At 41.2% G+C, this 12072-nt stretch overlaps 2 protein-coding genes across 2 annotated transcripts; one reads left to right on the top strand and one right to left on the bottom strand.

The window, feature by feature from the left end:
- Positions 1 to 3581: 3581 nt before the first annotated feature.
- lim2.3 (lens intrinsic membrane protein 2.3) lies at positions 3582 to 4887 on the top strand. The gene is made up of 4 exons (XM_041046786.1): positions 3582 to 3756; positions 4306 to 4455; positions 4533 to 4667; positions 4800 to 4887. Exons 1-4 carry the CDS (start codon positions 3582 to 3584, stop codon positions 4859 to 4861), a joined length of 522 nt encoding a protein of 173 aa, XP_040902720.1. The 3' UTR covers positions 4862 to 4887.
- Positions 4888 to 5240: 353 nt separating this feature from the next.
- hspa8b (heat shock protein family A (Hsp70) member 8b) lies at positions 5241 to 10652 on the bottom strand. Its single transcript, XM_041047269.1, has 9 exons — positions 10475 to 10652; positions 8346 to 8555; positions 8059 to 8264; positions 7476 to 7628; positions 6711 to 7266; positions 6412 to 6614; positions 6104 to 6302; positions 5770 to 6002; positions 5241 to 5675 (listed from the first exon to the last, which is right to left on the bottom strand). The coding sequence occupies exons 2-9, from the start codon at positions 8548 to 8550 to the stop codon at positions 5478 to 5480; spliced, it is 1953 nt and encodes a 650-aa protein (XP_040903203.1). The 5' UTR covers positions 8551 to 8555; positions 10475 to 10652; the 3' UTR covers positions 5241 to 5477.
- Between the last annotated feature and the right edge of the window lie 1420 nt (positions 10653 to 12072).

Genomic DNA, 12072 nt, shown 5'->3' with positions numbered 1-12072 from the left:
ATGTACTCTACTGGATAAACAGGATTTATTTTTTTATTTTTTATTTTTTTGTGTTGTGCAAAGTTATTTTAAAGGTCAATGGATTTTCAATATAATTTGTTACTAATTACAGGTAAAAGCTACCAATAGTTATTTCTGTAGGCCGTGCTAGTTACACAGCTTTGAGACACAGACTGTACATAACTCCTCGTCACCATGTGCTGTGATTGAGATCATAAAAATTAGTTAGAAACTGAGCAAAGAAGTCAAAATAGAAAAGTAAAAGTTAGACTTAAACATCAATTTCTGCCACTCCACAAGTGGTAGTAGTACAAATACAAACCTGACCAACACATGACCAAAATTCTTAATCAAAGAAACCAAAACTAAACACTGACAATTCTGGCTGCTGATTGTCCTTAAGCAAGATGTTGTATCTCTACCGACTCTATAGGACATATAGCAACAGAAGTCCAAACTAGCCCAAAATGTAATTTAATAAAATTCAGCAGCAAATAATAAAAGTTTAAGCCTCGATTTAAATACCGCATTCTGCATCAATAAATGATGGCCAAACCTGTTCTCAGGAGAAAATCCAAACACTCCTTCAGTCTTTGTTGCAAGATTAAACAAAAAGCACCACCTAGTGGTCATGACTGAGACAAACATGATAATCGTCCAGTGACTCCATATACTTTAGTTTTTGCTTTTTCAGTAAATGCTTTAGAGCTGAGAGGTACTGAACTCTGTGCGAAGTTAAATGTGAATTAGCAGGATGTAAGTCATCTGTGTCATCAGTTGCATTAGTCAGGCTGCTGATGCCAAAGGCTTAGCCTGTGTGTAAGCTGAGTGTGTTTCCAGCAGACACACTGACCTGTCAGGAAAAACACAGGTGCTACTAATAAGGTTAACGATTCTCTGCTCTGTCCCAGGGAGCCAGTGGTAAACAAATCCAGTCCTCCAACCAAAGTATGTGGCCTCTGAGGAAAGCTTTTCACATTTATGGTTTTAATCAAAAGGCCACAACTTTTTTTTTTTTTTTTTTTTTTTTTTTGTATTTGCATGTGGATAATCTATCAATTACATCTCCCCTCGAATGAACAATGCAGGAATAAAAATGGCCGGTGGCTGTATCTAATTGCTGCAGTTAGCCTTGACATTGTGACAGCGAGTCAGCATGAACAATACCAGGACCCTGAACCTGAAGCAGCTGCATAGAATTCATGGAATTAAACCCAGTGTGACCTGTCAAAATGGCTCCAGCGAAAAAAAGGGGATGTTGATCAACACACATCAACATGAAATGCTCTCAGCAGGGATCTTTTGTGAACACTGGTCTAAAAGCTTCAGAGGAACTCAAATTGTAATTGTAGTACCCTTACAAGTTTTATCAGACTGTATATACACAAACCATCAACATATATTAATCCACTTCTGTTAAAGAGACTTGCATTCTTGCACTACCTGTACCCCAACAATGTACAGTTCATGGTAAAAATATATGTAAAACAGAAAGTTTGTCCAGCTCTTGTCTGTATTTAATAGCTTGTTTGCATTTGTTTTGCTTGATATCTTCGTTTACTTTAATATATATACTGTCCTGTAACTTTGTCTGTGCTGTGAACTGTCAATATATTTGGCCAGTAAAGTTAATTCTGAATGATGCAACTGAGTAATCAGCAGACACACTTGGTATTTATGAGTTGATGATGGTTTTAAAGTAAAGTAATACAGAAAGCTTGAAGTGAAAAATTCCAGGCATTTTTGGAGTAACTCTGCTCTTAAATGGAAATTATTCTAAGCTCTTCTTTTGAGAGCAACACCTCTTTGTGTACAGTGAGTAAGTGAAATACTAATTTCTCACCCATAACTCTCTCTTTCAACTCCTACTCTCTCTACAAGATGCTACAACAAAGATAAATCACTTTTATTGCAGCTTCTTCACCCACAACGCTACAAACCCACAGCGCTACTAGCCACCCACCTACCAGCTCGTCATACTCGGCTCTGCCAAGTTAACCGTATGCATCGTGTCCTGTGAATTTATGCTTGCTGGCTGCGTTCAAGTTTACTGTTGCTGTGTTTTATTCTATAAATGTCTGAGCTGTTTTTCATCTGTTATTAAATGAATTCCTCTGGCTGTGCCAATTAAGTGACGGGGGGACTTGAAAATATGAGACTAAATGTGAAATTGACGGATGAAAGCACAATTTGTCTTTCCACACTTATTATGAGGGATGGAAAGACATCAAAAGCACATTGTAGTGAGTGCAGATTCATCATTTATACTACGTCTGAAAAAAAAAAAAGGAATGTTGGATTTATTTCTATGTAGATGAGCATATTGCACAATTTGAATTACAGTATACAAGCTGTCAGAGATTTGTGTTTAAAGGCAGAAATGACCTGATATTTGTTGAGAATAATGTTGCTTTACCGTCAGCATAATACACAGAAGGATTAACCCGAAATATATCAAGTGAAGCATAATTCAAAATGACAGAGTTTTAACATTTTTACGATTTAAAATAATCTCTGTTAAATGAATATTTCCACAATACTATGGGTAAGCCTATTTCAGGCTGTGAGTTTACTGTGCGTGGTTGTGCAGCATTTTGAATCAAAAGCCCTGTGTCATCAGTATTACTGAGATGTGCGCAGCGCTTAAACAGTTTTGTATTTTCAGCAGATTCCCTAAAACACAAAACTCATCCTCTGTGATTGGTTGTGGCTCAGCATGACCCATTGTTCCATCAGCCCGTTTGTTCGCTTGGTTTCCTACGCACAAACAAAACTTTCCTGCCACCCTGGGCAATATTGGGCTCCTCTGTGCTTTGACAACCCGAAATATTGGAATCTCTGACTTTTTCTGAAGGGAGAAAAGATAAAGGTATGTAATCAATATGAAAACATCATGTGTGAATTGTCATATGCATACCTGTGTGATATTATGTGTTTTACAGAGATAATAAGTGGTTGTTTTTTGAATTTCATAGTTAACCTCTTGAACCCTGATCTTCCCTTAAAACTGCTTTAAAATAAGGGTGGAAAACCCCACTTCGATAAAATATTCAGATACCATGTTTTTGCGCCACTGAGTCTATTTGGGAAAAATATTCCTGAAGTCTTGTGCATCCCTTTCTACACATTTCACCATGCTTCAGCGTGCCGTGTGTGGTATATTTAGAAACCTTGTGGTCTTGGCTAGAATTCAAATGAATGTCTGTGGGGTTGTAAAATGTTTGTCAGCACAACATGTGTTTTTAAAGATGGACCCACATCGCGGTCTCGTAATGCTACAGGTTAATGACTTGTCAGACTGAGCTGGCTGCTAATGAGTAATGTTTCTATAATCAGATCTGTCTAGCTCCTAGCACATTTGTGGCATCCTGCTGAATGTATTTAGGTATTGTTTTATTCATATCGAGCGCAGTGCTCTGTAACAGGAAGTACCCGCTGTAATTGGTTCAGCTGAGGCCAGATGTGGTGGGGCCCTGACCTGCACTGTTTTCTCTCTCTCTCTCTCTCTCTCTCTCTCTCTCTCTCTCTCTCTCTCTCTCTCTCTCTCTCTCTTTCTCTGTCAGTCAGTGTTTATTGTCAGGATGTACAGCTTCATGGGAGGTGGGTTGTTCTGTGCCGGAGTTGGGAACATACTCCTCATTGTCTCCACGGCAACCGACTACTGGATGCAGTACCGCCACTCCAGCAATTATATGCACCAGGGCCTGTGGCGGTACTGTGTTCCTGGGAAATGCATGACACACACCGACAGCATTGGTAAGACATGTACAAGCAGGCAGATCCTCATTTATATTTATTAATTCACCACCAATCAGTCCGTGACCTCGGCACTAAGCCTGATCAGCACTGAGTTTACTTCCCTTTGGGTTTTTTTTTTTTTCCAGATGTTTCAAATGCAGATTCATGTGCAAAGAAACTGGAAATTCATGTTATTGTCATGTAAATGTTGCCTAGAAGTCTTTCAAAAAACCAAGATGTTTCTTTTTTTGTAGAAATGCTGCATTAATGTAAGTGACTTTACATAGAAATTGACTCCAAAGGTGACTTAAAAGGAAGAGTCCATCCCTATGTTATTCTCATAGGCACAAGAAGTCATCTGTCTTTAGTTTAATTCAACAGAGGGGGTTCTAAGCCATTAACAAACACAAGGTGGCAAGCTAGAGCCATCTCCTAGATGAGGAAAAGCAGGAAAACATTTCATGAGTGGGGCGTATGATGTAGAGTCTGAATTCTTCATTTAGCACTATAGCTCTTTAACACTGACCTTTCAGGTCTCAGACTACCCTCCTCTCCTCTCACCCACAGCGTATTGGGATGCCACCCGGGCCTTCATGATTCTTTCCCTGCTGGCTTGTTTCATCGGCATTGTGATCGGGGTCATGGCCTTCATCCACTACTCCTCCTTTGATGGGTTTGACAAGACATTTGCAGCCGGCATCCTGTTCTTCATCTCCTGTAAGCTCCTCACCTAATAACCACATGCAAACCTATAGTAAAGACATTTATCGTTAAACCTAATTTTTTTTTTGTAGGCTTCTTTGTGTTGCTGGCCATGGCTGTCTACACCGGAGTGACGGTGAACTACTACGGTAAACGCTATGGCAGCTGGCGATTCTCCTGGTCCTACATAATGGGCTGGGTGGCAGTGGTGCTCACATTCTTCTCAGGTATGCATCCTACCACATCGAGAACTGCAAACGCAGGTGGAAATCTTCTTTTTCCTCATACTTATGTTCATTTGCTGTTGTTCACACTACACATTGTACTTCTTCTCTTAATAACTTATTACTTTCTACTAGGTATCTTCTACATGTGTGCCTACCGGATGCATGAATGCCCACGAAACTCGAACTCGCGCTGACCTAAGACTTCAACACAAACACACACACACACCAGCACTGGTCCATAATATAGGGCCAAGAGGAACCAATATCCCAATGAACTTTCCAACCCCTCTCTGTTAAAAGTTTTATTCACAATAAAGCAAAATAAATAAGAAAAACAATGCCTTTGTTTTATACTTTCACTCTCTGCATTAATAAAACTTTAAAATAAAAATGGAGAGGTGTACAATATTATCTGTGGCAGCAGTACTGGGCCTTGTGGCTGTACATTGTCACAAGTGAAATTATCAGTTTAAGACCAGTTATGGTTTAGTGTGGTATATCCTCCACTTTCAGAGAAGATGTCTCTGGAAGTACTTACTATTTGCATCAATATTAGAAAAGATAAGCAACAAGTCCAAATTGCAAAACATTTTATTTAGTCTCATTTTTCAAAGTATTGTGCAATATTGACCATTTCAGCCTCATAACCAGCTCAAAAAGAAAAAAAAACCCACTGCACTAATGCAAATGTTAACTGGTTTAACTAACATAAATGCCTGGAAAAACTGCCAAAAAAAGCCACAGTGGAAGTGCTTCCCTAAGCCTGAAAGGAAAGAGAACGAGCTCATGCAAGTCTGGTCAATTTCTAGTTTAGTCAACCTCCTCGATAGTGGGGCCGGAGGATCCTCCTCCTCCAGGAGCACCACCAGCTCCGGGGAAACCGCCTGGCATCCCTCCTGGCATTCCCCCCGGCATACCTCCTGCACTCTGGTACAGCTTGGTCATGATGGGGTTGCACACCTTCTCCAGCTCCTTCTGCTGGTGCTCAAACTCATCTTTTTCTGCAGACTGAGAAAAGAGAGAAAGAACGGGAAATTTAGTATCAATCTGGTGCCAGCCAAAGCTTCCAACCACAAAACTGGACAATACTTCTGATCCATACCTGGTTTCTATCAAGCCAGTTGATGATCTCATTACATTTGTCCAGAATCTTCTGTTTGTCCTCATCACTGATCTTGTCCTTCAGCTTCTCGTCCTCTACGGTGGACTTCATGTTGAAGGCATAAGACTCCAGACCATTCTTGGCAGCCACCTTCTCTCTCTGCACATCATCCTCAGCCTTGTACTTCTCTGCTTCCTGGACCATACGCTCAATGTCCTCCTTGCTCAGGCGACCTGAGCAGTGGCAGAGGAAAGAATGAATTTTATTTCAAATGAACACATGGCTGAATTTTGTACATCTAATTGAGCATTTAGAGTGATTCAGTTCATGTTACCTTTGTCGTTGGTGATTGTGATCTTGTTCTCCTTCCCAGTGCTCTTGTCAACCGCAGACACGTTCATGATGCCGTTGGCATCGATATCAAAGGTCACCTCAATCTGAGGAACTCCTCTGGGAGCAGGGGGGATTCCAGTCAGCTCAAATTTCCCCAGAAGGTTGTTGTCTTTGGTCATGGCCCTTTCGCCCTCAAACACCTGTGTATGTTATGTCAGGTCAATCCATTGATGAAGATTTACCTTCTTGAAAATAATGAAGTTTTCCCTTTTTTAGCTACATACAGGAAAAAAACAATGTTGGCCATACCTGAATGAGCACACCAGGCTGGTTGTCTGAATAGGTGGTAAATGTCTGGGTTTGCTTTGTGGGGATGGTGGTGTTCCTCTTGATGAGAACAGTCATGACTCCTCCAGCGGTCTCAATGCCCAGAGACAAGGGGGTGACATCGAGCAGCAGCAGGTCCTGCACATTCTCAGATTTGTCACCTGACAGGATGGCTGCCTGCACAGCTGCCAAACAAATGGGTGGATCTGGGGTTTAAACGTGCAACTTTTTACTAGTGCAAGTTAGTTACCGTTATATTTATGGCCAAACAGGGACCATACCTGCACCATAGGCCACTGCTTCATCAGGGTTAATGCTCTTATTAAGGTCCTTGCCATTGAAAAAGTCCTGCAGAAGCTTCTGGATCTTGGGAATGCGAGTGGAGCCTCCCACCAAGACAATGTCGTGGACTTGAGCCTTGTCCATCTTGGCATCACGGAGAGCCTTCTCCACAGGCTCCAGGGTTCCTCGGAACAGGTCTGCGTTCAGCTCCTCGAACCGGGCTCTGGTGATTGAGGTGTAGAAATCGATGCCCTCGTACAGAGAATCAATTTCAATGCTGGCCTGGGTGCTGGAAGACAGGGTGCGCTTGGCCCTCTCACAAGCTGTGCGCAGACGACGCACTGCCCTCTTGTTGTCGCTGATGTCTTTCTTGTACTTGCGTTTGAACTCGGAGATGAAGTGGTTGACCATGCGATTGTCAAAGTCTTCTCCACCCAGGTGTGTGTCGCCTGCTGTGGACTTCACCTCAAAGATGCCGTCTTCAATGGTCAAGATGGAGACATCAAATGTGCCGCCACCCAGGTCAAAGATGAGGACGTTTCTTTCAGATCCAACCTGTAATTTGAAATGATTTAACTGTAATTTATTTGACAAGACAACTGGATCCATCCACTTTTCAAACTTGAAAGTCTACATTACGTCAGTGGTTAGAAGTATTACAGGCTGTACACCTAAAACTTGAAGAAGTGCCATTATTAGTGCAATTTACTAGAATAATTAAAAACTGTATCTTGTTGAAATCTGTAACTTAAGAATTATTTTACCTTTTTGTCCAGGCCATAAGCAATAGCGGCAGCAGTCGGCTCATTGATGATACGAAGCACATTAAGCCCAGAAATGGTCCCAGCATCTTTGGTAGCCTGGCGCTGAGAGTCATTGAAGTAGGCAGGCACAGTCACTACAGCATTTGTTACAGTCTGCAAAAAAGGAAATGGTTGCATGTAACAAGATTTAATGGGACATTAATAACATTTTGAACATCCATCCATTTTCTATACCACTTAATCCGTCAGGGTCGCGTGGGAGCAGGAGCCTATCCCAGCTGACTATGGGAGAGAGGCAGGGTACACCCTGGACTGGTCGCCAGCCAATCGCAGGGCTGCATTTTGAACAGTCATTATATATTTTTTTCATCATACTAAGCTAAATTAGAGATGACAGATCTCTAGTCTATTAAAACAGCAGAACAGTAGCAAACAGGACACAAATAAAACAATGTCCTCTTTACATCTTGCAGCCAAAATAACTGTTAAGGTGTATATTCCTCATGCAGTCCTCCATTTCCTTAATTAAGAAACAAAAGACTATAAAAATGCATTTCGTAAAAACTAAAGCACACAGGTGTACCTTGCCCAGGTATGCCTCTGCAATCTCCTTCATTTTAAGCAGCACCATGGAGGAGATCTCCTCTGGGTAGAAGGTCTTGGTCTCACCCTTAAACTCCACTTTTACTTTGGGGCGTGAAGCATCGTTAATGACTGTAAAGGGCCAGTGTTTCATGTCTGACTGAACAACGCTGTCATCAAACCGACGTCCAATAAGACGCTTTGCATCTGAGAATCAAAAAGATGCGATTAATAACCAGAAATTTCTGATCCAGCTTGATTTGTCTAGAAAAAAAAAAAAAATCATACCAAATACTGTGTTGTTGGGGTTCAGTGCCACCTGATTCTTGGCTGCATCCCCAATCAGCCTCTCAGTGTCGGTGAAGGCTACATAACTGGGTGTGGTCCTGTTTCCTTGGTCATTGGCAATGATTTCCACTTTGCCATGCTGAAACACTCCTACACAGGAATAGGTAGTGCCCAGGTCAATGCCAACTGCTGGTCCCTTGGACATGGTTCCTGAGAATATGAATGTAATCAGTTGTTAGTCATACACTGGCACTGAACTGAAAATCTGGATATTTGACACGAGTACTTTGAACTCTCTGAGCACTGTGGGTGGCGACCATGATGCACATTTGTAGTATGGGGTAATGAGTCTATTATCAGGGTCTGAGCTGCTCAAACAGAAGTGGAGTCTCGGTGAAGTGAAGGTCCACAGCACCTGTTTTTGAGCCTCCCCGCTTTTGACAGCTTAGCAACGGCTGCCTTTATTATGGCAACAACAGAAAACAGGGAGGTAAGGGCCTTTTCTAGGAAGCAGGTTTACTGTAGCCTGATGACCTACTGATATGCTGATAAGCTGAAAACAACTCACCTAGTATTCCGATCATTTATTCACCATTTTTGTGAAAAAAATGCCAAACTTAAGTAAACTGAATATTTTGTTCTGGGACACTGCTGGTTGCTATTTTATTATATAGCATTTGAAATATTGTTCAGGGGAAGAACTAGAGCTGGTTTTACTAGTTGTCTGGATAATTTGCTGATTAAAGCCGATAATTTGTTCCTAGTTTGACTCAGCAACAAAGTTACTAAGATGACTCAGTAAGCAGCAACTTTTTGTAACAAGGTTTACTGTGTTTATTGTTGCTACAGTAGCAATCAATATATTGCAATGTTAGCGTAATGTTAAGCCACATGGGAGGTCATTACAGCTAACTTAGGAAACGGTTCTCATACTGGTGTAGTGGGCTTTCCTGGGAGGGCACAGAGGCAATGCAAGGGCGTGCACAAGCCAGGGCGTAAAAAAAAAAAAAAATGGCTTTCTGTGCTTTGATTCAGGTAGCATAACGCATATCAGAGGTGAAGCAATTAGCCATGTAATCACTTAGTTGATCAGAAAAGACTGGCAGGAAATGAATCAGCAACTTGTTCAAATACTTCAATCATTTTCCGGTCCCCCGCCCAATCTCTGGGGACTGGCCTGTTTGTTTAAAAAACAAACCAAAAAAAAAAAAAAAACACTGGAATGCATCAAATACAGTAAATACTAAGTACAAGTACATCAAATGTGTATTAAATGCACTTAGGATATTATAGATATATCTTTTGTGTGTACGTCTGTGCAAAATCTAACTTAAAAAAAAAAACTATATGATACAGACATCACTGAGAAATATGTTAATATATAAGTTCACAGTCAATGAATGCAGTTCAATTTGGTTACTGTTCTTCTACTATAACACTGTAGTTTCCCCAGTTTTGTTAATGTCTGTTTAAAATAATTTGGCTTTCGGGGCTGGGGAGTGCATCACTGGTGTGAGTTCCTCCAGTACAGGAGGGCGTGTCACCTTTGATTTCGGGAGTCTTGGAACTTTCTGGACTGTTCCTTCCACTTCCTCGTAACTTGCACACAATTTTTAAAAACGCCATATAACTTCGCCTGCAGATGTGCACGGCTTTGCCTGGCATATGAGCTCAACTTTGCGAGCCAAATCCTGAAGCGCAAGCCGCAGTATGACTTGGCAGAGTGGAGCCAGTCTGTTAGCAGCGTCATTTCATACCTGTTGTTAGCCATGTTCTCCGTTTAACTTTTCGTGTTAAACAAATGTCAAACAGGTAAACACGCACAGTAACAGTACAGTACAGTTAGTTTACAGCATCATTTGGAAAGTGAAGTTGGTGTAACTTACAGCTGCGTTTTAATAATAGCAAACAGATTAACCGACAGCAAAAAGAAAGGAACAAAACAGAACCGTTAAAAAAAACGCGTTAGCTAGCTTAAATTTAAATAATGTAAATGTAGCAGCGGTTAAGACCTGCGACGTTAGGAAATGGTCAGCGCTAATTAACAAACACACAGTGAACAGTTGATGTAACGCCCATGTAGCCGTCCAATAAAAGTTACAACGCACCGGTTCCCTACCTATACTCACCTTCTTTAAATTCAGAATATGTCGTTTTATCGGCTTATCGTTACGACGGTCGTTACTAACGCTGCGGGCTGGCGTCTCCCTGAGCGACCTCCTCACTCTCTGTCCGTGCGACGGGTCCCCGGTCCGCGCGCTGTCAGTCGGCGCGAGGCAGCGCCTCCTCGGTAACATTCCCACTCAGAACTCTCTGGAACACAGGAGGAGCGATGGCGACCAATCCTCTCCCATCAGTCTCACTGCCCTCTTCCAGTGGTCCAATAAAAAAATACAGTCTGCGGATTTCCACAGCAGTTGCTACGAGGAACACGCACAGACAGATGATGAGAAAAATGGGCCTCTAAGCGCACGTAAAAAAATACCCCCAGACTGAAAGTTAGTTTCCCTTTATGGTCATTTTTAGTCTCTTTTTGATTGTTTTGCATCTGTTTTGTGGTAATGTTCTCTCTCTCTCGTTTTACATCTCTTTTTTGGCAATTGTGTGTCTTTTCATGACTTTTTTTTTGTCTCTTTTTGACTGTTTGGTCTTTATGGGGTTTTTTGTGGTCATGTTGTCTCGCTTCCTGGTAGCTTTGCATCAGTTGTTGGACATCTTAAGCCTCTCTGTGGTCACTATGTGTCATTTTGTCTCTCTCTGTTGTTATTTTATGCATATTGCATCAAGGTTCATTTTTCATGCTTTCTAATTGTTTTAAGTCTTTTTATTGTCGTTTTTCATCTTGTTGTTTTGTGTTTGCCAAGTAAGCTCTGTGACTTTCAAAGAAAAGATACTAACAATCACTTCATGCAGACGCTCTGAGCCAAGGGCCCCTTGACCTCTGAGGCTCCTGGGCCTGTGCCCTATAGGCCCAAGAGGTCACATACCATTACCAAAATGCCACAATTTTAGTCTTACTTTTTTAGAAATCATCTGGTAGCAGAGAAATGCAAGGCTTATTCCAGCTGTTCCCGAAGGAGTCCCAAAGTCTCATTGCTGGAATAATCTGCTGTGGGGCCCAATGATTCCCACTTCCTGTGGCTCTCAGTACAATGTGTTATGTTTTTGTGTTGTTGAACACTACATTACACCCAGATTTACTGTGTGGTGCTTTGATTAAACACATTCATTTTGGAATATGCAATGTATAAGCAGAAAACTGATAAACATCAACATCTTGACACAAAAAATGCCTCAATGTTCATCCTGTCGGTTAATATTGAGCTTTAATGGAGATATTTTCCACAAATATTAGATTAACCAAACCAGTTGACCCAAAAACACGTCCTGCCCAATCTAAATCTGAAAGGTCACCAGATGGATAAGGGGATAGCACTGGCTTATTGTCTTGTATCAGTGGGTTTTTTTTGTTTGTTTGTTTGTTTTTTTTGTTTTTTTTTTGTTTTTTTTTGACCTTCATTTTCATTTACTGACCAAATCCAAAGCTGGGACAACATTTGAACAACAATACTGTTTAACTAGATATAATTGAGTTGAGTTTTTCTCAGTCTAGAGCTGAGACAATTTGTCAAGTCGATGAAATGATTAATCTGTAGACAGAAATCTGCAACTATTTCGATAGTTGATTAATCGTTTTCATTTGGTAGCCTGTATTTTACACTGTGGT

Source organism: Toxotes jaculatrix, chromosome 9 (assembly GCF_017976425.1).
Source record: "Toxotes jaculatrix isolate fToxJac2 chromosome 9, fToxJac2.pri, whole genome shotgun sequence".
Taxonomy (NCBI): Eukaryota; Metazoa; Chordata; class Actinopteri; family Toxotidae; genus Toxotes; species Toxotes jaculatrix.
This window is presented reverse-complemented; position numbering and strand designations above follow the sequence as displayed.

What these genes read in the sequence shown, in the direction of transcription:
- lim2.3 (XM_041046786.1), top strand. Translation starts at nt 3,582, where the DNA reads ATGTACAGCTTCATGGGAGGTGGGTTGTTCTGTGCCGGAGTTGGGAAC. An exon ending in GACACACACCGACAGCATTG is followed by an intron (nt 3,757 to 4,305) that starts GTAAGACATGTA and finishes TCTCACCCACAG; the next exon opens with CGTATTGGGATGCCACCCGG. An exon ending in CATCCTGTTCTTCATCTCCT is followed by an intron (nt 4,456 to 4,532) that starts GTAAGCTCCTCA and finishes TTTTTTTTGTAG; the next exon opens with GCTTCTTTGTGTTGCTGGCC.
- hspa8b (XM_041047269.1), bottom strand. Translation starts at nt 8,550, where the DNA reads ATGTCCAAGGGACCAGCAGTTGGCATTGACCTGGGCACTACCTATTCC. An exon ending in CTTATGGCCTGGACAAAAAG is followed by an intron (nt 7,267 to 7,475) that starts GTAAAATAATTC and finishes TTCAAATTACAG; the next exon opens with GTTGGATCTGAAAGAAACGT. An exon ending in AGCCTGGTGTGCTCATTCAG is followed by an intron (nt 6,303 to 6,411) that starts GTATGGCCAACA and finishes TAACATACACAG; the next exon opens with GTGTTTGAGGGCGAAAGGGC.